General features: G+C 43.2%; 1 protein-coding gene across 2 annotated transcripts in view; it reads right to left on the bottom strand.

Annotated features, from left to right (window-relative positions):
* The window catches only part of PSME4 (proteasome activator subunit 4), a 222,208-nt gene that overhangs the window by 76,031 nt on the left and 118,955 nt on the right, over positions 1-27,222 (bottom strand). For both annotated transcript variants that reach the window (XM_005307349.5, XM_005307350.5), the window contains 8 exons: positions 26,902-26,957; positions 26,721-26,819; positions 13,096-13,158; positions 12,826-12,921; positions 11,024-11,155; positions 9,830-10,039; positions 8,863-8,999; positions 279-332 (listed from right to left, as the gene is read on the bottom strand). In XM_005307349.5, coding sequence (XP_005307406.2) covers positions 279-332; positions 8,863-8,999; positions 9,830-10,039; positions 11,024-11,155; positions 12,826-12,921; positions 13,096-13,158; positions 26,721-26,819; positions 26,902-26,957 — 847 coding nt within the window. The remainder of the gene's footprint in view (positions 1-278; positions 333-8,862; positions 9,000-9,829; positions 10,040-11,023; positions 11,156-12,825; positions 12,922-13,095; positions 13,159-26,720; positions 26,820-26,901; positions 26,958-27,222) is intronic.

Raw genomic sequence — 27,222 nt, 5'->3', positions numbered from 1 at the left:
GAACATCCCTACAAATGGCCCTTCTGTCCCTATATCCATGCCAATTGCTGTTGATTCTTGTCCATTAGAAGTAGGCCAAAGCCAAATATGTTTCATGTATGAGATGTCAGACAGTACAACTTTCTGATCACTACTGACCTAAACTGCATTTTAACCAGTCCTGTACGGGTAAGGCTGCATATGTTATTTCCAGTCATCTAAGCTATCTATTTTACTGTGCATTTTTTTAAATTCAGAAAAACTAGCATAAAAAAAAGTTCAGAGAAAGGCAAACTTACAGATTTCTTTGATTCACACAATTTAACAGCATGTTGATCAAATTTTCATAGTTTCTGAAAAAACAAAAGTAAAATGAGTATATAGACTTGAAGTGTACTGTCAACTACTAGACATCATGGAGAGAAGTGTTTAAAAGAATCTTTATATAAACAAAATAAGGCATATTTTCTCTTCATTCGCACAATAGATATAAATAGCACAGACAATGTTTAGTAATTAAATTAACACTGCAGATACTGTGTATATGTCATGTTAATTTTTTGAGAGGAACGGATGGAGGGGAGAGAATCGTTGTTGAGTCAAGGGAGGAATATTACGGTGATTCCTCTACACTATGTCTTTGTCTAGACTAGGATTTCAAGGTGTGAGGTTGGATCATGCTAGTCAGCTAAGTCTAATTAAAACCCTCAAGAACTCGAGTCAAGACATGGCAAACTATACTTTAGTATATGCTAAAAGGGTTGAGTTTAAGTTTTAACTTGCCTTGACTTGACTAGAAGTTTAGGTTTTAGAGTAAGCTAACTAACGTGATCCAACATAGTACAGACGCTCCCTGACTTACGCAAGCGTTCCGTTCTGGAACACCTTGCCTAAGTTGAATTTTGCATAAGTTGGGAACGTATACCCGACAATAAGGGGGAAAAAAAAAAAAAGAAAAAAAAAGCTTACGGAACTTTTTCCCTAAGTGCGGATTTGCATAAGTTGGGTTTGCGTAACCCGGGGAGCGTCTATACCTTTACATTTTTGTCCAGATAAGGCCTTAAAAGGCAGCTAGTTTGCCCAGCTGAGTGGCATTTTCTACACTGTGTTTTGGAGGTGTGAAAATCAGGGTACCATGTCCGTAGAATGCACCAGTTGGTCTCTATCTAATTAGATAAAGTTGCAGATCATCAAAATATTCAAGTCTCAGTTTTTTACATTACTGATAAGCTCACAAGTTCTGATTCATCTTCACACAGACTAGTAGAAACCAGGAATAATTCCACCGGGGTCAACAGAGTTTCCTGCCTAAACCTGGTATAAGAGAAAAGAATCAGGAGTACAGAGCCTCATTTTTTATGTATGTACTTTATAATCTGCCTGGATATACACTATGCTTTGCCATGCCAATAAAAGGTGCTCTATTTTAGATTCTTCAGTATTGTCTGGCCACTTTGCAAAGTGGCCAGATTCTGGCTGTAAATGGCCTATGGACAATTCCCCATGTGAAGGGGAACTTTCTGCTGGTGTGTAAATCCTTGATGATGAGGTATGCCATGCCGGGTGAGGTACAGGACATAATGGGAGTGGGCCAGTGCCAGATGCTGGACCAATGCACAATCAAGAGTTGTAATCAGCTTCCTACTAGCCACTTTTCACTTGCACCAGGAAGAAATGAGCTCTACAACTGTTTTCTTCTCTTATGTCCCTTCATTTAACAACTCCCTTTTTTACTTAATACTCTTCTAGTACTTTTTAGTGAAAAATTTATGCCACCCATCTCACCCATTCTGAGTCCTCTGTGCCCAACCAGATTTGTTACAGCCTTCCCTTCTCCAACCCACCTAATCTTTCCATACTAAGAAATCAAGTCTTTCTCCCTATCCTCTCAAGTCAGGGAAAAATCTTGTCTTATCTGTGAATTTCTATTCTAGGGCTCTCCTTGGCAGAAAGAAATTGGATATAATACAATCTCCTCCAAGGAAGGGTCAGACTGTAGAACATGGAATGTCCTAGAATGAAAATTCACAGGTAAGGCCGACTTTTCCCTCTCTCAGTTCCCTCCATGTCAGATAATCTTCCCAGTGGGATGTAGAAAACAGTAAGTCATCCCTAGAGGGAAGGGTTCAATTTACCCATGCAGGATTGAAAAGGAACATAAGAGTTACTGCGGAACCCTGTTCTGTAACACCCTTCCACCAAATGCTGCCTCAGCAAGGATGAGTATGTTGACTACAGTGTTTGAAAAAATGTGGATGGAAGGTCCTGTAGTAGCTTTATAGACCTTCTCGTAAGATGTGTGTGATCTTTCAAAAAAATCATTGCTTTTTCCACAGAGTGAGTAGTACATGGTAATGAGGAGTTGTACCTCAGGCTCCAAATGCCTCCACTATATAAACCTTTATTCTTATGTAGGCTTTGTTCACATCTAACTTATGAATTTTACTTCCTTAGGATGTTTGGCTTCATCCAGGATAACAATATCACTTCCTATTAAATAAGGAAGATTGCTGTTACATTGGGGACGGAGGTGTGGTTAGTTCACAGAACTACCATGTTTGATATAGCATATAACTGAGACTTCATTGAGAGCACACCAAGCTCCAAAACCTCCTTCGTACCAGGAGGGGGCGAGTAGGCAAAATACTTTCAGGGAGAGGAGGAAGAGACCTACCAACTGTGAAGATGAAAGGCAGTTTTATTAGGATTTGTAGCATGCAGCTCAAGATCATGAAAGGAATCTGTGTTTGACTGAGGACTGGTAAGAATGGTGGTCCTCAGCCATCTGTTATGTGCTGGTGAGGAGAGATTCTCATGCGTTTCTTTACAGTGCAATATGCCTGAAGTCACTGACTTGTCCACATGTCCACTGGTCAGGCTATCTTGTAAAAACACCAGAATATCCTTAGCTTTAGCAGACTTTCCCCTGATGCGTGCCTCTTGTAACATCTAAACCTCAAGTGATATACAGACATAATCTGTGAATCTCCTCCAAGATGCTAGGAGGATGTTTATTACTTTTGCAGAAAGAATGACTGATTCCTTTCCAGGTGATGGGTCAGGCAGCACTGGATTTTGATTCAGTATCAGCCCCGCACCGTTGCGTGTGTGTGAAGTTTGAGAGGAGGTTCCCATTATGTTTAAATTGGGTCTGAGAATCAAGACCTGAGAGTTAATGAGAAGGCAGTTACAATTACTGTGGTCTTGCTCCTTCACAATCTGCTTTACCATCTTTACTATCGGGGCAGAGGGGAGAGCATAAAGGAGGCCATTTAGTTCACTTCTGAGATAAGGGGACCACAACCTACACTTTGGTGTATCTCTTTCTCACATAGCACCTCTTGATATTCCAACTGGACTGGGATGCAAACAGGGCTATCAATAGAGTTCCAAACTGGCCTGCAATGCACTGAAAGGCTAACTGATCTAAATGGCATTCCCTTGGCTCTTCATGTGTCTCGGTGAGCTGGCCAACACTGACTTTCCTTCTTGGTACAGAACTTTGAGTAACAGAGTAGGGGCTTATGTCCAGGACATGAACAAGGCTACTCCTCTAAATAGTGCTGAACATTTAACTTCTTAGCAACTGTACACAAATACCATGTTTCTGAAGAATCATCTGCTGGAAATGGAAGAGTGAGCTTGATGGTCCATAGCATGAGACAGTGCCGGTTTATTTTAATTTACTTTGGGAAAATGATAAATATCTCAAGCATCCTTTTTCTGAGTGGTTCACTTCCAGATGAAGGCCCACCCTGAAATGCCCCTTAGAGGAAATCTGGGTGAGGGATGTTGCAAGGGGGAATCTTCCCAGACTCAGGAAACCCAAAAATCAAGAGCAGCTTTTGGAGCTGGATTGTTTTCCAACAAATCGTGGCCTTATATAGCAAAAGCCTCCTCCTAATGTGCAGGAACCTGCAAGAGCAGCAGCTTCAAAGGGAACACTTGCTGAGATGAGGTAGATTGAAGATTCTCTCACTGGAACAAGGGAGGGACCAATTCCCTTGTCTAAAGCCTCATTTACTGCTTTGTCTCTATGCTCTCCAAAGAGCTTACCAACAAAACATTTAGAAGGATAATAGTGTTAGCCTGCAATTCCAATCTCTTTGAGTGGAGCCATAGCTGTCTCCCCAACACATATTTGGAAGTTCTGAATGTGCAGCAAACAACAGTCAGGGGAAGCATCAGTTCCATAAAAGCTGCTACGGAAATCTAGTTTAAGGTATATTTTATGTATGGGTTTTTTTTGTTTTTTGTTTTGTTTTTTGGGGTGGGGGTTATCTACCCTCCCAATGGCCTCCCAAATGAACACAGAATTGCACAATCAGACTGCAGCTAATAGTCCAGTGTTGACCTTGCTATATCTAAGTTTAGTCTGAGTAATAATCTTATTTTCATCTGTGGGTTTGCAATGCTCCCTCAGCTGATGATACCCTTTATTTAGGAGGTTGCAGCAGGCTTCATCTTAGGCAGATTAAGTTCTTTTACTTTTTAGTTACAAATCTTGATAGGGAATTTCCATTCCACCTTAATCACACCTTCATAAACAAGGCAAGAACAATTACACAGACCAATTACAATTGCTATTCAATTTTTACACGAGGGTATTCTGCGCCAAAAAATTAAAAATTCTGTGCAGAATACTTTAAAATTCTGCAAGTTTTATTTGTCAAATAAATGTGGAGGCTCCAGCATGGTATTGGGGAGTACAGGCCACTGGCTGCACAGAGGTAGGAGATCACTCTGCAGCTCCCTCCCCCCGGAACATGGCTCAGCAGTGAGGCTGTACCCAACCCTGACACAGCGCAAGGACCGAGCCTGCCTCAGAAACACCCCAGGGCCTTGCCCCTCTGTGCCAACAGCACCAGGTGTGGGCAGGCAGGCTCAGCAAGGCAGGATCCAAGTGTAGAGGGACTTAGTGTTGGGGGATCCAGGTGTGGGTTGAGAGGATTCTGTGTGGGGCAATCTGAGTACGGGAGGCGAGCTGGATGCATATGGGCTTGTTAGGGAGTTCTGGGTGCAACGGTAATGGGACTCTGCAGGGGGTCCAGGTGAAGGTGGCTGGGGCTCAGCAGTGCAGGGTCTGGGTGTGTGGGGGGATAGATCTTGGCAGGGGAGTCTGGGTGTGGGGGGATTCAGTGGGGAGATCCAGATGCTGGGAGAGTGGGACTCACTGGGATGGGGATCCAGGTGCAGCTGGTTGCACTTGGTGGAGTGGGGAATCCAGGTGCGGGTAGCTTCTTGGGGTCATCCAGGTGCAGGGGGAGTGGGGCTCTGCAGGGGGGATCTGGATGCACAGAGGTTGGCCAGATGGGGGAGAAGCTCCCCATACAGTGATCCTCCCCCTGCAGCTGAGGAGAGATGGGTGGGGAGTTTGCAGAGCTTCTTGCTGCCTGGGGAGAAATCTGAGGGTGGGTCTGACCTGGCCCCAGATGCCGTGCAGGGGAAAAGGAAGTCCTGTTCTCCCCAACCGAACCAGGACTAGCAGATGAGCCCGGTGCAGGATAGGAGCCAGCAGTCGGGTCTTCCCCAGTCCCGCCCCCTGTGTCACAGTGATTTACCTCTCCGCTGGCAGCCCTGGGCACCCAAAACATGACTGCTCTTGTGGTTTCCCTTTGCTTCCCCATCAGAAAGTCATTTTTCTGCAGGGAAGCAAAGATATCTACAGGGGACATAAATTCTTTGCATGCACAGTGGCGCAGAATTCCCCCAGGAGTAAACTTAGCGGGGTTTGAGGGTTTTTTGGATTTTTCATTTTCTAAAAACATAAGCACCTGTTAAGTTAGATCTCCGTTCATGCTAAACTCTGGGAAGCTTAGCTGGGCAGCTGGAGAGTGGCGGCTACTGGCCAGGAGCCCATCTCTGATGGAAGAGCCGCCGCCAGCAGCAGTACAGAAATAAGGGTGGCATGGTATGGCATTGCCACCCTTACTTCTGCGCTGCTGCTGGCAGGGCACTGCCTTCAGTGCTGGGTGCCTGGCCAGCAGCCACCGCTCTCCGGCCGCCCAGCTCTGAAGGCAGCGCAGAAGAAAGGTGAGCATGGGGTCAGACCAGATTTCACGGTCCGTGAAGCGTTTTTCACAGTTGTGAATTTGGTGATACTCATTGGTATCAAATGTTCAAGGAGCTGCCCACTTTCATGGCAGCTGAGCCCTTGCAGGTAAAACAGCTTGTGGGAAGGGGGATGCTTTGCAGCCTTCTCAACCATTTCTACATGAATCTTACTTACACGCTGGCTGGGAACAGGAATTTCTTCCTTGGGATTACTAAGGGTGTCTCTTACCCGAAGATTCAAGAGGCTCCAGTGAACCTTTCGCGCTTGCTCTGAAAGCTGTGGGAAAGGCAACCCTCATTCCTAGGAGAGAGCTGAGGGGAGAGAGGAGCAAGGGGGAGAGGAGTTTGAAAAAAAAAAAAAATTATCCCCAGTTCCATGCCACTGATTCTGGCCTCATCTCAGGGAAGGGAGCTTCCAAGTGGCCTACTCAACTGTCTCACTGTGGACCTTGCCAACATGCCAGCTGGGAGCTGGGTTCCTGAGGCGTTCTGTCTCCCATTTCTGAGGGGGAAAGGGAGGATAGGTGTTGTCCTTCAAACCCTCCTCAGTAAGCCAAAAAAAAAAAAAAAAAAATGTTGGGACTAGATTTTGAGGTTTTTATCCTCAAAACTGCTAACCCAATGAAGAAACAGAGCATTTAGTTAAAATTTGTTTACAAATCTTGTGACATCTCTGCTACAAAGGGAGTCCTGGAACCTGCAGTGTGTGCTTCTTGGAGGCATCTTCCTGAGAGGAGAACCTTAGCCCAGGTCCTGAGCAAAGATCTGGTCTGCTCCCAGTTGCCGTGGAGACAGGGAACACTCTGTCATTAAGGTTGTCTGACATGGAGGGACTGGGAAATTGTTTCTATTATTCCAACCCCTCCACACCACACTGCCCCCAGGCCTCCACTCTATATGAATTTCCAAACCAGATGTCAACATCATTGCTTTAATTCTGATCCATTCCTTCTCTTCTGTCTATTGCAGCAATTATTTCTGAGGGAATTCTAAGCCACTGCGCAGCCACATAATTCATGTGGCGCGCATAATTTTTTCCCCCCACAGAAAATAACTTCTGCCCGAAAGTTGCTGCCGTTATGCCTTTTGCCCACCAGGGGCTGCTGTGGTGCTAGAACAGAGCAGCCATTCCCAGATAAGGAAGAGAAGAGGCTGCCTTCCTGGCAGTGCCCTGCCAGTGGGGCCAGCTCAGGAGAAAGGAGATATGGGGGGACAGACAAAATGGGGCACAAGGGGCAGCTGTGGGGGGTCACAGACTGGGGTTCATAACTGCTAATGGGGAAGGGCAGACTGGGAGTGGAGGCACAGAGCCACAGGGGGACAGGGGAGGGCTGCAGGGCCACATTTGGGAAGGAGAGAGAGGACTGGCCGAAAGGGTGCAGGGCCACATGGGGGAAAGGAGTGGCTGAGTAGGGGCACAGGGACACATGGAGACGGGGTGCAGAGACACATGGGGTGGCTGAATGGGGGTGCAGGGCCACATGGGAATGGGGGGAGTGGGTGTCTGAGTGGGGTTGGAGGGACACATGGGACAGGGGGAAGAGGGTACAAGGACACATAAGGGTGCAGGATCACATGGGGACAGGGGCAGATGTGTCTGACTGAATGGGAGAGGCTAGGGGTCAGCCAGGGTCTGCTTGAGGGAGGCTCCCTAACAATCCCTCCCCAGCCCACTCAAGAAACCTGTTCCATACTTCTCACACCCACACCCAACAACCCTCCAGGTTCACTCCCAGGCTCCTTCCCTCTCCCTCAACAACTCCTTTACCTCTGACTCCCCCAAGCCTTCGCACTGCTTCTGAGAGGGGCGGGAAATACGGTTCTGTACTGTAGTTTAAATGAATTATTCAAAGTTCTGCATTAATATGCCTAGTAAGGAATCTATTTGTCAAAAGACATTTCCTGAATCTTTTTCGTTGTCTGTATTGTTACAGACATACTTGCTGACAACTTTTCTGAAATAAATTACCAAAGTAACTGAAACTGGTGTGATTATATTGTGTTAGTTTGATATGCAGAATTTTAAAATATTATGCGCAGAATTTTGTATTTTTTGGCACAGAATTCCCCGAGAAGTAAGCAATATTCCCTAATTACTGTGTTGTCTCATACTCAGGCACACTGCAGCCTTTTCTGTTTCAGCTTCGCTGTTGCTGTTATTGGTGAGCACCCTCTTGAAGACCTCACGGAAGGGGTACACCAACACAAACACAGTTAAAGTGACTGAAAACAAAGCAGTCAAATGCACAAAATAAAGCAATTGAAAAAAATGTTTTCATTGGTCTGAAGTATTGTTATCTTAATAAGTACTTGTAACTATAACTGATACAAAATAGTGAGATGAAGTGCCATTTTGTGAACACACTACTGGAAAGTGCTGAAGCACTATGGTGATGAGAATATGGAATATTCCATTCTATATAGGTTCTCATACAAGCCAATGATGTCCCTTCCAATACAGTTAAGGATTACTGAAAGACAGCTGCAATAAGAAATTAAAAAGATGCAATAATGGAAGGAAAGATGGTTGGAGTTCAATGTCACTTTTAGGCTAACGTATTAAAAAAAAGGGTTATGAAGAGATTACTTTTAAACAGCTTCATTTTTGCTAGAGAAAACCTTACACACAGATGTCACAAATAATTATTTCTTATTAGCCTCAAAACTCAGAAGCAAAATAGCACATCCTCTTAGAATATTACATTTAATGTACAATTTTAGATTAAATTTACATCATCGCTCATGAACTGTATATGTTTATCGACTAAAAACTATTATGCACTACAACTTCTGTAGTTACTGAAGTCTACATAGACCAATCTAACTTACTGCAAGGCCTCAGCATTCTTTTCTTTCTGTCGTTGAATTCCTAACTGAATCTCTTCTGAACTAAGCATCATCCCGCTGGCGCTTGGGTTTTTTGCTTTTTGCATTAGAATGGCTATCTCAACACATTTCTCTGGAACCTGTTGAGAGAGAAGGGAAACATCTCTAACTGAATAGCAGCCAAAGAATGTTAGCCATCCTTTTGGAAAAGGAGACTCCCAGAGAGGCAGTCAAATGAAGTGCACATACCGTCCCTTCCACATAGATATGAATAAGCCTCCCTTTATATTTTACAAAATTCCCTAGAGGGGCAATCCAGGTTGCTCCTTTGTTATTTGACAGGAATCACTGCTCCCAGTAGTCTTGTTATGATAAGATGGAGGAAAATTAAGTAGTTTTAAAATACTGATAGAGCTATGATTACATGTCTATATTTTAAGGCATGGAGTAAACCATGCACAAACTCTGATTTTATGGTTAAACAAAAATGCTAAAATATTTACGGTAATGGTTTCCGTCCCCATGTTTCACTTAGTAAGTAAATTTAGTATAGTGTAAGTTGTTAGACTAACAACAGAACATATACAACACAAGTACTGACAGTGCAAGCTTCCCCACACTGTCCTGCAAGTGCACAGCAACCTTGATTAGGAGGGACCACAACTGACAAGAGCTAAAAGATCAGTTATTTTTCATTCCCATTGCATAACTGGCCTCTAAAAATTGGGGGGGGGGGGAGGAAGTGTCAAATTCTAATAATCTTAAAATGAAATCTATAATATTCCAGTCTTGGATATATTTGTCTATATTCCTGCATACTGGAAATCAGAATGAAATCAATATATCAATATTAGTAGTCAAAGTTAACCCAAAACATATACAATTTATTAAACGACTGACTTATTTTATCAAATATAAGTCAAACAGCCTCTGAATGTGATATTAGCTTTTAAGTGATTTTTTTGCTTACTGAAAAGTCCAATCCAATTGTTTCATACTGTCTGTGGATCTTTTCTGCTAGGTCATCAAAGAGTCTCACTATAGATGGCTTTTCCAGCGACATAGCTTTGCTAAGTCCAGAGGAAACAATTGCTGGCCAAGTCTGTACAATACAGTCCCAATCATGAAGATTTGCCAGGCATATTCCAGTGTGGTTTCCAAGAAGACAATACAAGGCACCCTATAGTAAACAAGAGTTGTAATACTAAAAGTTACATAAAGCAGTCATTCATACAGAATAAAAATTAGTTGCTCTATATTTTACCAATTATTAAATTGTAACATGAACTGAGATTAAACCATCCAGTTTATCACTAATATATACAAGATATTCCACGCAATTCTTGACATATTAAATATTTGTTTTAGTAGTGTGTGCAAGTAGTGCAGACTAAATGGATTTCTCTTTCATAGAATGGTTGTGAGGGAACTATTTCCACAGAACACATTTCAATAACCACAATGAATAAAACACCTGGCCTTTCTACAAACCTATTTATGGTAGTTTAAATTACAAACTTGTGTTTCTTAGGCCTGTCTACACTGCCCTGCAATTCGAAATATGGGTGGTGTGAACAGACGTGTGCATTGAAGTGTTGCGCTGTAACTCCGTTGTGTGGACACTGCAGGCATACAAAAAAAGGTTCCTAGTTCGCATTAATGTAATCCTCTTCATACAGGATTACACTAATGGTGTGCACTGCTATTCACACCTATGTAGGCTGAATTGTGGGGCAGTGCAGACATAGTCTTAGCATAACATTTTCTGTTGATCAGCTCTTTGTTCTTCCTTCCTTGCTCGACTAGGGTTGCTAAAAAACTACTGAACTAAGTACAGTCTGCTGAGATTTTATTGCTTTGTACTATTTTTTTCTTTTAATTGGGAAATAAAAGTGAACAGCTATTAGCATAAAGCATTCATAATTCCTGAGGTCCTGATGAAATCGAGTATATTCATGAAGGTGGGGTATGGTATAAAAATATTTTTATGGGCACTTTTTTGGGATGACTGCCTAAGTCACTTTAGGGTTAGCTATTCACGAGTAATTCAATCATCCCAAAGTCATGCTAATAAAATCTTTACACCATACCACATGTATTTTAACCATAAAATTTTTACACACAAACTGGAGACAGCTCTGAAATTAAGTAATTGAGATAGTACTTTAAACTGCTGCTGAGTAACATCGTGTCGGTCTGGCCGCAAAAACTCCAAAACCAAAGGAATGATATCTCTGCAACAAAAGTTGTATGTTCCCAGTGCTGTGAAGAATGCTTGCTGAGCTTTATTTCTGACCTGTAGAAAGACAAGCATTACCACAGATCTTCAAGTACACAAAAGGATATACAAAGCAGTGATATCCCAGTTCTCTTCAATTACTAATGTGCAGGTCTTAGGAAGGTGAGTCAGTGCACAGAAATTTAGCCTGTTTTATTTTAAAAGATTAGCAGCAGTGGGCATGGAGGCTCAACTATCCTCGCGATTTCTCCAAATTAGGTTTTAGGCACACTGGGAGTATGGTGTGGAGTAGCTTGTCTTGCCATGGCCCATGATGCATCTGTTCTGTGAACTGAAGACTTTAGTTTCCACAACTGTCAACCTGGCACATTTTTTAAACACTTAATACAAATGAGATTAATGTTTAATAAATAACTCAAAAGATTCTATGGGCCCAATTCTGGTTTTGGAGGAGTGTGTGCGGCTGCTATTGACTTTAGCAAGTCTTGAATTCATTGGACAAAACTCAATTTTGCAAATTTCAAAAGTCAGTCAAATTCCAGGCCTAACCAGGATTGGAATTTCCTAACCTGGAAAGAATTATGTGAGTAATTAAATGTTTCATACGTTACTGAAGCCTGAAATAAAAAACAAAGATACTGTGACATTGAATTCAATATCTGTTCAATATCTTCATCAACGACTTAGATATTGGCATAGAAAGTACGCTTATTAAGTTTGCGGATGATACCAAACTGGGAGGGATTGCAACTGCTTTGGAGGACAGGGTCATAATTCAAAATGATCTGGATAAATTGGAAAAATGGTCTGAGTTAAACAGGATGAAGTTTAACAAAGACAAATGCAAAGTGCTCCACTTAGGAAGAAAAAATCAGTTTCACACATACAGAATGGGAAGAGACTGTCTAGGAAGGAGTACGGCAGAAAGGGATCTAGGGGTTATAGTGGACCACAAGCTAAATATGAGTCAACAGTGTGATGCTGTTGCAAAAAAAGCAAACATGATTCTGGGATGTATTAACAGGTGTGTTGTGAGCAAGACACGAGAAGTCATTCTTCCGGTCTACTCTGCTCTGGTTAGGCCTCAGCTGGAGTATTGTGTCCAGTTGTGGGCACTGCATTTTAAAAAAAATGTGGAGAAATTGGAAAGGGTCCAGAGAAGAGCAACAAGAATGATTAAAGGTCTTGAGAACATGACCTATGAAGGAAGTCTGAAAGAATTGGGTTTGTTTAGTTTGGAAAAGAGAAGACAGAGGGGACATGATAGCAGTTTTCAGGTATTTAAAAGGGTGTCATAAGGAGGAGGGAGAAAACTTGTTCACCTTAGCCTCTAAGGATAGAACAAGAAGCAATGGGTTTAAACTGCATCAAGGGAGGTCTAGGTTGGACATTAGGAAAAAGTTCCTAACCGTCAGGGTGGTTAAACACTGGAATAAATTGCCTAGGGAGGTTGTGGAATCTCCATCTCTGGAGATATTTAAGAGTAGGTTAGATAAATGTCTATCAGGGATGGTCTAGACAGTATTTGGTCCTGCCATGCAGGCAGGGGACTGGACTCGATGACCTCTCGAGGTCCCTTCCAGTCCTAGAATCTATGAATCTATGAATTCTACCAAGGAATTAAAAGCTATATTATGTTACATTTCACTGCAAACATCAAGTTGAAAATAAGCTCAATACATGTAGCACATGACTGCATTAATTTAGCATAGAAGACATATTCTTACCTGACCATAGGAACTTGTAGACAAACACAGAAGATCCCTGATCATGTCTTGGTGTATATTTTTATATTCACAGCCTTCAACAGTTAGAGTTCTCAGCTAAAGGAAGTAGAAAAATCCCAATTAGAGACGGGCTTTATTTGTAATTTTACAAATCTAAGAGAGGAAAGTTATTGTAGAGATTGAGAATGCTTTTAGTTAAATAAGATGTTACAGATAGACATTTCCTAGTATAGTAGTGAGTAAAATTGGCAGTACAGAAATGTACATCACCTCATGCTGCAACATGACTCTGTCAATGAGCAAGGCTCGAATATGCTGCTTCTTTCCTCGAAGCTGCAAGGAAAAAATCAGAGTAATTTGGTTCAAATTTCAACACTGACTTTAGCAATGTAAATATGAACTCTCGCCTCTTACATTTTCGATACTCAATATATATATTATCAGCCGATTCTACAGCGAGACATTCTGACTGTTGGGCTTCAGTTATACAATGGATTTAAAAAAAAAAACACAGTGACAACTGGTGTCAGTGGATATTGATCCCTGTCATGTGATGGAGTGAAACTATAACCCTGGCCCATGTCGTATATCTGGAGATAAGAAACAATGACCAGTCTCATACAGCACTCTTGTATGTCACTTGTTTATTACACAGTGTTAATCATGGCATGAATTTGCTTAGATATTTGTACAACTGCCCTCAACTTTCTTAAGAAAATAGAAATTGCCATATTGAATCAGACCAGTGACCCATCTAGTCTAGTGTTTGGTCTCTGACAATAGCCAGCAATGTATGCTTTAGAAGGTAGAAGAGAGACTGTATCTATTTACCACAATTACCAGTTCATAAGGAAAGATTTTTCCCTAACCCCTCAGCAATTTGAAGCTGGCTTATGCCTCAATACATAAAAGTTTATATCTCATGCCTTAGTTGAACTCATGCCCTTCATAACTAACTTTAGTCAAAGAAATCTGGCATTTGTTTATGATCAATTTAAGATGATCTTCTTTGGTATGCTACAGAACACTGCTTGCTCTCATTGTGGTGTTGATTATTTTTGCCCAACATCAACTGATAATCAAGTTCTGCCACACCATCCACATCTTCAAAGATTTGGGACATGAGGTGTGGTATACCTCAGGTGATGAGGCAATCCCAAAGGAAACTCAGTTAAACATATCTACTAAAAATGGGACTTAAAAGGTGAACAATTTTGCACTTCCTATCAAGTCAGACCTGCCAAAACCCTTGGCTTGCATGCAAAACTGATAATACCCTTGCATTATGAAGTCTCAACATCACCTCTTCAACCATTCTCATGGGCTGGTGCTTGCATTTGGTGACACAAAGTTTTTGGGGCATGTCGGATAAAAATCAATGGTGTTCTATCTGCAAGGTATCCCAGTACATTAAACATCTTGTTTAGTAAACGATTTTGTTCAGTAAACAACTTATATGCTCATTTGATAATAACACTTACAGACTGTTCTTCAACACAAGTCCACATAGAATTTCCCGTTGCACTATTTCAAACTCTATGGGGGAGACCTGTTCTTAGGGCTGATCTACACTGGGGCGGGGAATCGATCTAAGATACGCAACTTCAGCTACGCGAATAGCGTAGCTGAAGTTGCGTATCTTAGATCGAATTACCTGGGGTCCACACAGCACGGGGTCGACAGCCGCGGCTCCCCCGTCGACTGCGCTATCGCCGCTCGCTCTGGTGGAGTTCCGGAGTCAACGGTGAGCGTGTTCAGGGATCGATATATCGCGTCTTATCGAGACGCAATATATCGATCCCGGAAAAATCGATTGCTACCCGTCAATACGGCAGGTAGCGAAGACATACCCTTACACAGATACACCAGTTTTGTTTTGCCATTGGGGGTCAGATTGTGCTCACTATATTAAACAATTTTTAATTTTAACATTAAGCAGTTACCAAACTTTTGATATTTGTAGCAGTGTTTATGATGCACTCAGTGTCAGAATCTATTTTGAAATTCATGGTTTATTTATTGCCAGTACCACAAACCAATCTGTTGCAGAACCTTGCTTTATGACTTTACTAAGAAACCCAACAAACAAATTTGGACTTGATACACTTTTATACTAGGGCTCCTTTACAAGACTTTGACATAGTAAGAAGGCCTTGCAGTAGGACTAAGATACATGTATTCTCACGTTAATGCCCCTTTACATTGCCAGAGTGATATAAAGAGACATTAGTGCCAAGGAGAATCAGGCCCTTTGTTTCTGCATCAGAGCTATGTTTATGAATGAAATTTGCTTTTGTAATTCCTTACAACTTATTCTGATAATGACCTCTTCTGGAAAACAGTTGCTTTTATTGCATATATGACATAGAGCCCCATGTATTGGCTCTGTGGATGAGGGGAAAGAAGTGGATGTGTTAGTCCTTGACCTTAGCAAAGCTTTTGATACGGTCTCCCACAGTATTCTTGCCGCCAAGTTAAAGAAGTATGGGCTGGATGAATAGACAGTAAGGTGGATAGAAAACTGGCTAGATCGTCGGGCTCAGCGGGTAGTGATCAATGGCTCCATGTCTAGTTGGCAGCCGGTTTCAAGCAGAGTGCCCCAAGGGTCGGTCCTGGGGCCGGTTTTGTTTAATATCTTTATTAATGATCTGGAGGATAGTGTGGACTGCACTCTCAGCAAATTTGCAGATGACACTAAACTAGGAGGCGTGGTATATACACTAGAGGGTAGGGATCGGATACAGAGGGACCTAGACAAATTAGAGGATTGGGCCAAAAAAAAAAAAACCTGATGAGGTTCAACAAGGACAAGTGCAGAGTCCTGCACTTAGGACGGAAGAATCCCATGCACTGCTACAGACTAGGAACCGAATGGCTAGTTAGCAGTTCTGCAGAAAAGGACCTGGGGTCACAGTGGATGAGAAGCTGGATATGAGTCAACAGTGTGCTCTTGTTGCTAAGAAGGCTAACGGCATTTTGGGCTGTATAAGTAGGGGTATTGCCAGCAGATCGAGGAACGTGATCGTTCCCCTTTATTCGACATTGGTGAGGCCTCATCTGGAGTACTGTGTCCAGTTTTGCGCCCCACACTACAAGGAGGATGTGGAAAAATTGGAAAGAGTCCAGCGAAGGGCAACAAAAATGATTAGGGGGCTGGAGCACATGACTTATGAGGAGAGGCTGAGGGAACTGAGATTGTTTAGTCTCCAGAAGAGAAGAATGAGGGGGGATTTGATAGCAGCCTTCAACTACCTGAAGGGGGTTCCAAAGAGGATGGAGCTCGGCTGTTCTCAGTGGTGGCAGATGACAGAACCAGGAGCAATGGTCTCAAGTTGCAGTGGGGGAGGTCCAGGTTGGATATTAGGAAACACTATTTCACTAGGAGGGTGGTGAAGCACTGGAATGCATTACCTAGGGAGGTGGTGGAGTCTCCTTCCTTGGAGGTTTTTAAGGCCCGGCTTGACAAAGCCCTGGCTGGGATGATTTAGTTGGGAATTGGTCCTGCTTTGAGCAGGGGGTTGGACTAGATGACCTCTTGAGGTCCCTTCCAACCCTGATATTCTATGATTCTATGTAAAGGGCAATTTTGCATAGTGTTGTGACTGTCTCCTCATTTAAGCGCAAAAATCTGGTTTCTGTCATTTGCTAGAGCAAGGATGTGAAAGTTTCAGAAAGTCTCTAGTGAAAATATGGCTTTAGGATCTTAGATGGAACTTCTGATCAATCTAATATCAAGAGGTTAATAGTGTTGCTGCCATTTTGTTGCAAACAAAACCCATGTGAAAGATGGGAGACTGCCTATATATAGTAAATTTACTGCATCCTTATCTTCCAGTCCAATAGGCAGGATTATGAAGCATTTTTATTTCATTATGCCCTTTAAGAGGCTAAGAAAGTACTCTATTGTTTAGCAAACTTCTTACTTTTTGTATCTAATGGAGTTTGAAACTAACATGACTCTTTGTTTACATCCTTGTTTGTGTATCAGAATAGGAGATGTCAGTGTAATTTTAAAAATAGAATATTGCACAAATTCCTCTGGGGAACCAGAAGAGATTTTGAGGTGTCCATCTGTACAGCTTATGAATTCTGGGTGATATTATGAAGTTATCCCTATGAAAATGGATTTCTTTTTTTCATCAGCAGGTGAACAGCTGGAAAATGGACATGATTCTGATCCAGACCTTATATTCTGAGTAGTCCCTGACCAGCCAGTCATCTAAGTCAGCTTTCTCAAATGAGGCCACCATGGCCACATGCGGTCACAACCTCCTGGGCAGTGATGGGGGGGGGAGGGGGGAGAGAGGGAGGAGAAGAGTGGCAAAGTAATGGCCCCCTCCCTGTTGCTCCTGGATGCACCACCTTGGTGTTGGTTGCTGGGGTTGCCAGCAGGGGTTGGACCCTGCCCCCCTCCAGAGAAACCTGGGGCACAACGCTGGTGGAGCAGGCAGGCAGTGAGTTCCCCACCTTCCCTGGGACAGTGGGACTCAGGCTTTGTGCTTCAGCCCTGCGGAGGTCGGGGTGGCAGGGTGAAGGGCTCCAGCCGTACAGCTTCAGGCTCCATCCCCAGGCACCGTCACCAGTCTGTGGGGCTTTGGGATCTGGACACAGGGCTTCAAGCTCCAGCGCCCAAGTATTTTAGGAAAAAATATGAGAGTCACCAAATATGAGAGCCTCTGAGGCCACCAAAAAATTTGCCCTGAGAACCTCTGATCTAAGTATGGAAAATCCTGGATACTCATCCTTTTCAGATAGGCCACCATCACACAGGACACCACAGAGAACCCATAGGACAAAACCCAGAATTGGTAATGATTGTTGTTCAACACAAACCTCAGGAAGCACTTGTGCGCCGGGTGTATTGCACTGTGAAACTATGTATCCTTGAGGTCAAGGGCAACATACCAGTCTTGCTGATCTAGGGAGGGGATAACTGACGCAAAGGGAGACCATCTTGAACCAGTGTTTCTTGTTATAGGTGTTCAGTGGTCTGAGGTCTAATAGTGGATGAAACCCCATCTTTTAGGGACTAAGTAAGTACCCTGTATAGAACTCCTTTCCCTTCTGCTGAGGGGAAACCTCCCGCATAACATCCAAAACAAGGGACTGCATCTCTTGTCAAAGCAAACATTCGTGGGACAGGTCCCTGAAGAGGGATGGGGAAGAAGGTTGGTTGTGGAGACGGAAGAACTGAATTGTGTAGCCTCTTTGGACCACCTCTGGGGCAGCATTCAGAGAAAGAAAGACAGCAAAGGAAGCTTTTCTATCTAAGCAGGAAGGAGCTCTCCTGAGATACATAGACACAAATGTTCATGGTGAGCCTTCCAGCCCCAGTGAGGATGTGAGTGGTGAGGAGATGCCTGATCTTCCAGTTAGTCAGAGTGCAGGTGACCTGGCAGCTACTGCACCATCCATATCTCCATCTCAAATGGATGTAACCATGCACATTCCTGAAGAAAAGTGTAGATCAGAGAAGAGTGTGGTGGAGGCGCAAAAAACAGCTGCTGCTGAGTTTAGTTCCTTAAGTCCAGATGATCCAGGATGATGGTCCCACTTTAGCAGTAGCCTGAGGGACTTCCTTGTACTGCATGGGCCACAGCAAATGAAAAACTTCATGTTCCCCAAAGACAATGAAAATAGAAGTTTCCATCCAATATATTACTGGCATGAAATCCCCAATGGTGATGAAGTGGAGAGGCCATGGCTTATGTACTCAAAAATCCAAAATGCTGCATACTGTTTTTGTTACAAGCTCTTCTAGTCTAATGTTCCAGCCACATTGGGTTCTACAGGAACAAAGGACTGGAAAAATATGGCTAGAAATCTGGCATGCCATGAGAAGGCAGCAAATCCATAGGTAGAAAGAACTTGAGATGAGACTAAGGTTAAAGGCCACCACAGATGATCAGCATCAAGAAAAGATTGCATCAGAATATCTTTACTGGCAAAATGTTCTGAAAAGGCTCACTGCCATTGTGAGAATGCTTGCTACCCAAAACCTAGCACTGCATGGCACTTCAGATCAGCTGTCTGTGCCAAACAATGGAAACTTCCTTAAGATTGTGGAGCTGATGACTGAGTTTGATGCTGTACTCCAGGAGCATCTAAGAAGAGTCACCACCCAAGAAATGTACACACACCACTAACTTGGAAAAACAATTCAAAATGAGATCATACAGTTACTGGCAACAAAAGTCAAACAGAAGATTGTGGCAACATCAACATGTAATATGAAGTCAGCAACATATTTACTCTGTTATTCTGGACTGCACACCTGACACCAGCCATACGGAACAAATGACTTTAATGTGCATTTTGTAACAACAACAACAACAGAACCGCGTGAAAATGTCCCTGCAATGGTGACTGTCAGAGAGCATTTTCTAGAATTTATTAACATTGATGATACTACAGGAGCTGGTATTACAAATGTGCTTCTTAAAAAGCTGGAAGATACGGGAATTGCAATAGCTGACATGAGAGGTCAGGGCTACGATAATGGTGCCAACATGAGAGGAAAGAACAGAAGAGTGCAGACACGGATCCGAGAGTTAAACCCTCACGTTTTTTTTTGTCCCGTGCAGTTCTTATTCATTGAACTTGGTGGTCAGTGATGCAGCATCAGCTTCCAGCGAGGTTGCTGAATTTTTTAATGTAATTCAAAGCATCTATGTACTTTTTCTCTGCATCAACTCATCGATGGCGGAGGGAAATGGAATCACCAGAAACATACATAACTTCAAATTTCTGTGAGGCTTCGTGTTGTGGCATGACATATTGTTTGAAATAAATGTTGTAAGCAAGAGACTCAAAGGTGTTGACCTTGATATATCTGGAGCAATGGAACAACTGGACAAAGCAAAGTCATACCTACAGTCTTACCGGTCAGATGAGGGATTTTAAAATGTTCTGAAGAGTGCATGGAAGTTGGCAATGGAACTTCACACTGAAGCTATTTTCCCACTCATTCAAGAATACAAGAGTCACCGAAGAAGACAACATTTTGATTACGAGGCACAGGATAATCCCATAAGAGACCCCAAACAATTCAAAGTTGAATTCTTTAACCAGGTGCTAGATTGTGCAATACATTCAGTTGAAGAACGTTTCATGCAGCTCAAGGAACACAGCAGTATATTTGGGATGTTGTATGATATTCCAGAACTCCTCACGATACCTGTAGAAGACCTACACCAGCAATGCAGGGCACTAGAGACAGTGCTGACACATGTTGACATGCGCGATATTGATGCAAATGATTTAGGTGATGAACTGAAAGCCCTTTCAAGATACATTTCAGCAGGATGAACTCCAAAGGCTGTTCTGGAATATATGTGCGCAAATAAGATGACCACCCTCTTTCCAAATGCTTTTGTTGCTCTGTGCATGCTTCTAACACTTCCTGTAACAGTTGCCAGTAGAGAACGCAGCTTCTCCAACCTGAAGTTAGTAAAAACACAACTACGCTCCACAATGACACCGGAGAGGCTGGTCGGCCTTGCAACCATCTCAATACAGCATGAGCTGGCCCAGACCGTGGATCTTCAGCAGGAAACAGTTCAAATCTTTGCAACTAAGAAGGCACCGAAAGTACCACTTTGATTATTCAAACAGATAAAAATACCAGTGTTTACTATGTAGATAAGAAAAGTTACATTTGCTGTTCAGGCGTTTGAAAGTTAAGTGTTACTTAAAATTCCATCCAGGACATACCACACGATCCATTGTCTACAGCCAACCTTCAAGATACAACTGCATTTGCTCCAATCCCTCAGACAGAGACAAACACCTACAAGATCTCTATCAAACATTCTTAAAACTACAATACCCACCTGCTGAAGTGAAAAAACAGATTGACAGAGCCAGAAGAGTACCCAGAAGTCACCCACTACAGGACAGGTCCAACAAAGAAAATAAAGAACACCCATAGCCGTCACTTTCAGCCCCCAACTAAAACCTCTCCAGCGTATTATCAAAGATCTACAACCTATCCTGAAAGACGATCCCTCACTCTCACAGATCTTGGGAGACAGACCAGTCTTCGCTTACAGACAGCCCCCCCCAACCTGAAGGAAATACTCACCAGCAACCACAGACCACACAACAAAAACACTAACCCAGGAACCTATCCTTGCAACAAAGCCCGATGCCAACTCTGTCCATATCTATTCAAGTGACACCATCATAAGACCTAATCACATCAGCCACGCCATCAGGGGCTCGTTCACCTGCACATCTACCAATGTGATATATGCCATCATGTGCCAGCAATGCCCCCCTGCCATGTACATTGGCCAAACCAGACAGTCTCTATGCAAAAGAATAAATGGACACAAATCTGACATCAGGAATCATAAGATTCAAAAACTAGTAGGAGAACACTTCAACCTCTCTGGTCACTCAGTAACAGTTTTTTTTCCTCTTGCTGATAATAGCTCATTTTAATAAATTAGCCTCTGAGACTTGGTATGGCAACTTCCACCTTTTCATGTTCTCTGTATGTGTATCTTCTTCTTATATGTTCCATTCTATGCATGTGATGAAGTGGGCTGTAGCCCACGAAAACTTATGCTCAAATAAATGTGTTAGTCTCTAAGGGTGTCACAAGTACTCCTGAGGATACAGGCTAACACAGTTGCTACCGTGAAACCTTAAAATTTTTGAACAAGGCATTTTAAGTTGTTAGTTCTCCTTTATTGGGGTAGGTAGCAGAGCAGTACCATGAGAGGAGTAGAACAGGAAGAAGGCAGAATTGAGACCTTTCAAAGTTTTGGCCCAAGCGAGAGGGTATGGGGGCGTCATTTGAGCTCCCCGCCTCAGGTGCCAAAATGTTGTGGTCCAGCCCTGCCACTCTCCCAAGGGCTATCCCAGATGACTTCTCAGAGAGAACATGTAGACAATGGAGACTGCTTGACCAATTTGGACTGCCTGATCCCCATGTCAAAAGATCTTTCCAGCAAGCTGGAAGAAACTATAAAAGAGGGAAAGTGACATCATCACTTGGCCGCTCCCCCTGCCCAACTCAACACATGGCAGACAAAGACTTTGAACAAGGGAAAGGTGGCCCAGGCCAGGAAAGGGTTTCATCCTGTATATTCAGGTTCTGTAATCTGTTTGTACTATCTGTCAGGGCTAGACACTGCTTGATTCAAATCCTGTTTAGTTTACAGAACTCAAGTCTACGAATTTATTTTTATTTCTTAGGCAACCAACTTTGATTTTCACACTTGCTACTTCTAATCACCGAAAATCAATCTTTCTGTAGCTAATAAATCTGTTTTATATTTTACCTAAAACAATGTGTTTTGTTTGAAGTGCTTGGGAAATCTCAGCTCAGTTTACAAAGGCTAGTGTGTGTCCTCTCCACATTGAGGGAGAGGCGGACTGGGGAATGAACTTTTACTGACTAGGCTTCTGACCAGTGCAAGACGGTACAGTTCTGGGGTGCGAGGCTGAGGAAGTGTGTGTGTGGGGGAATTAGCTGGAGCCTCTCTCTTGTTGGTTCACGAGTGGCTGAGAAAGCATTCATGTAACTCAGTTGGGTGTGTCCCTGCCTGTGGATGTCTGTGCAAGTGCAATACCTGCAAGAGGTTTGTGGCTTGATACAGTTTAAGGAGGCAGTGTGGTTCCCCACCTCCCCGGAGAGGGACGAATCCCCATGAACCCTCTCTACACACAGAATCACAGAATGAGAAGGATACCAGAGTCCAGGCTGCACCCCGGGGATCCCATCATAGGCAATGAATGAGAAGACTGATAATAAGGAAGGACTTTGATACCCCATCAGGAGGAAACACACAGAGACCTGGCTGGAGGGACAAGTCACAAAGAAGGAGACCCTGTAGTTGCAGGGGAGAGAGAGAGAGAGAGAGAGAGAGAGAGAGAGAGAGAGAGAGAGAGAGCAGCAGCAGAAGGGGGCCCTGGAACTGGAAAGAGTTAGTCCCTGAGGAGCCGGGAAGAGGCACCACCTGTGGTGAGTGGACCCTATGACAGATCTCATTGCTTCGTCAGTCTTCTTGTGGAAGAATGAGCAGCCCTCAAGTGGCAGGTCCTCAATAACTGTTTGAAATTCTTCAGATATGCCTGTCAAGGCCAGCCAGGAGGAGCGGAGCATTGCAACTGTTGTTGCCATCGCCTTCATGTCCAAAGCTGCCTGCAACGCAGTTCTAGCCACCACATGACCTTTCACCAGCTAGACTGGAAGTCAGCCCTGCAATCGTGTGGCAGCCTGTCAAACAGCTGTAAGATACAGACAGCTGATGTGGTTGCATTTTGCCAAGACCACCTGGTAGTTCAAGATCCTCATCTGGAAGCTCCAAGTGGAGTAGGATTTCTGGCCACGTTTTAAGTGCTTCACTGTCTCATCTTTAGAGGTCAATTTCTGGCCGCTCTAACGGGATTGCTCATTGGCCACTGGTACTGGATGCAAATAGAACTCTGTTCGTATCCAGTAGCCAGGACTTGGTACCATCTAACTGTCCATTTGGATGTCAGTTCCAGTGATGCTGGTGTCTGCCATAAGGCTTTCATGTGCTCCAATAGCCCCTTGTAAATCAGGATCACTATGAGTCCCAGTACCAAGTACAGGATATTGAGGAGTTTGTGTGGGATATCCCACACCACCTGCATAGATATCTCTAAGGCCACTGATACCAATGTCCCATGAGGTCTTGGAAAATCTTCTAGTCCTCAACAGTGGCAGCTGACTGTTCTGAAACAAGGGCACCATCTAGAAGAGCTTGTGGCCAGTACTATCTGACCCTTGCGCTGGATCTGCTGCACTGGAGCCGCCTACTCCTGGTCCCAGGGATGCTGCAGGGACAGGTCCAGTCTTTGGCACAGGGGTGATTGTTTGCCTCATAAGTGTGGTGGAGAGGCTGGTCCTGAATAGTACTGCAGTCTCCAGGGGGCCCACATGCCAGGATCATATAGCACCAGGCCCCACGATGTTTGGTCCCAGTGATCCCAGTACCGGGCTGGGTTGGTTCTGCCCTCCGCCACAGGTACATGCCTCTTATCCCCCAGATGAGACTGATACTGCTGGGTACCAGGACCTGACCAGGGATGGCTAATGGCTTTCCTTTGAGTCAGAAACAATCCTCTGGGAAGGATGGTGCTCAACCTGTGGGTCTAGGGGGAACCTGACCAGACAGTGGAAGCATCAGGGTGAATGCAGCTCCAGTAGCTGCACAGGTGTCAGCCATGTCAGCATGGCCCAAAGCACTTGATCACCAACAGCTTGGGTTAGCAGTAACTGCGCTGGAGCTGGTGCTGGGGGCAATAGAATGACCAGCACTGCAGTCAGGCTTCTACCCGGTACCGGGCTAACTTTTTTTCTGACTACCTCAATAATGAGAAGGCTAAAACAGCCACGACAGCATCAGGTAGGACCTCTATTATGGCTAGGTCCACTCAGCTGATACAGGCTCTCGCGCTTAGGGAACTATTCCTGTTTTGAGGCACCCTTCATGTCCAGCTGCATGGTAGTCTTATGCAACCTTGAAGTTTGATCCAGGGAGGGTGATGATCTTCACCTCTTCTCCTTAGGAGATTTTTGCGCTCTGAGTCCGATCCATTTCTCTGCTTCCCAGATGAGGAAGCCAGAGGACTGAATGAACATTTTGCTAGTTTTGATGATGAAGCCAGGGCAGATTTCAACAGCCATCAGTCTCCTGAGGATCCAGGTGCCTATAGTTCAGGGTCAGAGATTGGCCTTATTACTGCTTCATGAGGAAAGCAGTAAGACACAGAGTCGGCAGTTCTTAAAGCCCAGGGATTTACCATGGTCAGCCATAGCAGCTGGTAGTGCCAGCAACCACAGGGGGAGAACCCTTTCCCTCCACAGCGTCCTGTAGACCTAACTAAACTGAGACAAAGTGGATATAAACCCTGAAAAGAGTCACTTTGGGGATGAAGAGCAGCTGGCTCTAACCGAATCCAGTTAAAGCAGCAGTGATTGTTGATAGGAAGGGGAATCCTTGAATTAATAAAACTATGTTGAGTGCATTTGCCCCCACCCCCAGTTATCAAGGTAGCATGTAATCTCAAGTTCCTGGTGAATACTTCACTACTCAAACACAGAAATAGCTGTACTGGTTGGAAAGGCCTTGGGCAAACTACATGCTCAGAATACAGACTTAACTACTGTGTCATAGTTTGGGGGCAACTGCACCTGTATTTCCCCTCTGCGGTCCAGCAAAGGCATCCACTCTAGGTTCCCAGCTCCTGAGCAGTAATTTCTATTGGGTCGAGACCTGCATCTCTCTTCCTCTTGACCAGGGTTTTTCCAGGCTGCACAGTTCCCAGCAAGCCAGACTACCTAGACAGGCCTGCGTCCACACTTTGCTTTCTACTCAGAGGCTATGGTTATAAGTTACCACACTGACCTTTCTAAGCAAGCACATCTATTCTTAAGGTGAAAGCATTACAGAAGAAACATATTAAAAACAATACAAGAACCTATGTGCATTCTAATTAGTTTTTCAGAGATCACCCTCCCTCCAAACTCCAGGAGGGGCTCCAATCAGAGTCAATCTTTCAAACCTCACCAAAGGGTTTTTTCTGTGGCTTCAAGTTCATAATAGCCTCAGCTCAGAACAAGCACCCCAATTGTGCAGACCAGCCTGTTTCTTTATACAGATTGGGCCTCTGATCTCCAACCTTTGGGAGCAGGTAATCAGCAGACAATGGTTCTCTCCTCAGGGTATAGCTTCAAAAGGCTGGGTTTCTGCATAACCAGTGGAGGGCATTTGCATTCATCTCCCCGAAGCTACTTCCCAGGAATTCCACTTGACAGGTATTGTCCCAAAAGATCATGATTGTTTGCCGCATTGTTCAATATAGTCCTATGACCGTGCAGGCCCACAATAACACATAATCTTTCCCTTTAATACAATGGACTCCAAAATATTTAAACTTAATTCAATACGGTTTTCCACTGAAACTGCCAAATCTGTCACATACTGCTATCTAACACCTTTGCCGCTGCAAAACAATATCTCCTTAAGTTATTTCAGGATGCTCTCTCATGAACTAATGCGAAAGACTAGATGCAACCTACAGATGGTTTAACATGCAGTAGCCACATGCTACTGGTGTGGGTGTCTATGGGGGACTTGACTGACAAGAGCACATTCTCACTAATGATCATGCTGTACATTTGCTGCTGGCCCAATTTAAGATCTTGGTCCCTTATTTTTATTGCTTTAAATGTGTGAGGACTTAACTACTTCAAAGATTGCCTTCTCTGCTCTCTACCTCAGCAGCCATGATAAATAATCTAGATTTCACTTTTCATAACATTGGTTAACTCATTTAAACTCTCCATGCCTCAATTTCTCAACCTGTAAAACGCAGATATTAATGTTTACCCACTTTTAAGAAGTGGTTGGAGATCTAATGATGAGAAGTGCTAAATATTATTTAAACAAAGCGAGAGGAATTTGGTTCCTATATGCTTCTCAACTTAATTGGCATCTATGGTTCTATCATCATTAGTGCTTCACAAGTGCTAGCAATAGCAGCAATTTAACATCCAAGGACTGTATTATTTCCATGCAGTTAAATCACCAAAATAAAAAATCCCAGCATGTAATTTCTTAGTGACTAGCAAATTAACATAAAGATCTATCATTAATAGCATTAATATTTAGTATATAAAAAGGGATGTTATGAGCCTTAACTAACATTTGTACAGTGCTTTGAAACCTTTCGAAAAAGGGCACTTATTGTAACAAAAATATTCTAAAGATACATCAGCCCACTGTAACTTATATCAATTTCACTAGGAATGCATGCAGAGTTCCATTAAGACATTAAGGCCAAAAAACAGCCAAAACTAAAACTTAAAAAAAAGTTGTTTTTTCCTAACTAAACTATGTAAACAAGATACTGACCCTGTTCTCCATCGATTTCTTCACTAAGTTAAAGCTCTTCCACCGGGAGTCAAACTCATGCTTGTGAGACCCTTGGAATTGTAAGAGATCACCAATGATCTAGAAACAAACAGTTTTGTTTTATGTAAAACAAGTCAACCCGTTCAAATTAAAATAAAACATATAAAAATTACTATTATACCTTTATGATTAGAAACAAGGACTTGGTATCATCTTCTGAGTTGTCGAGTATATAGTCTACCATTGGAATGGAAAAAAAAAGTGTGTTATCTGATATGAAGCTCAGGTCAAAGAGTTAACTACACTCAGTGAAATATTTTATCTACTTGTGAAGCTCAAAACTTTGTGGCATTTATGTTGTCATACAATTCATGACAACAGATTTTGCCTCTTTGCTTTGCTCTACAATATTGATATTAGATTTAAAAGCCCAATAAACTGACAACATTTAAAGGAAATCTTTGCATATGAACTAAATACAGGAATGAGAGAGAAAGACAAA

Source organism: Chrysemys picta, chromosome 3, assembly GCF_011386835.1.
Source record: "Chrysemys picta bellii isolate R12L10 chromosome 3, ASM1138683v2, whole genome shotgun sequence".
NCBI classification, from domain to species: Eukaryota; Metazoa; Chordata; order Testudines; family Emydidae; genus Chrysemys; species Chrysemys picta.
This window is presented reverse-complemented; position numbering and strand designations above follow the sequence as displayed.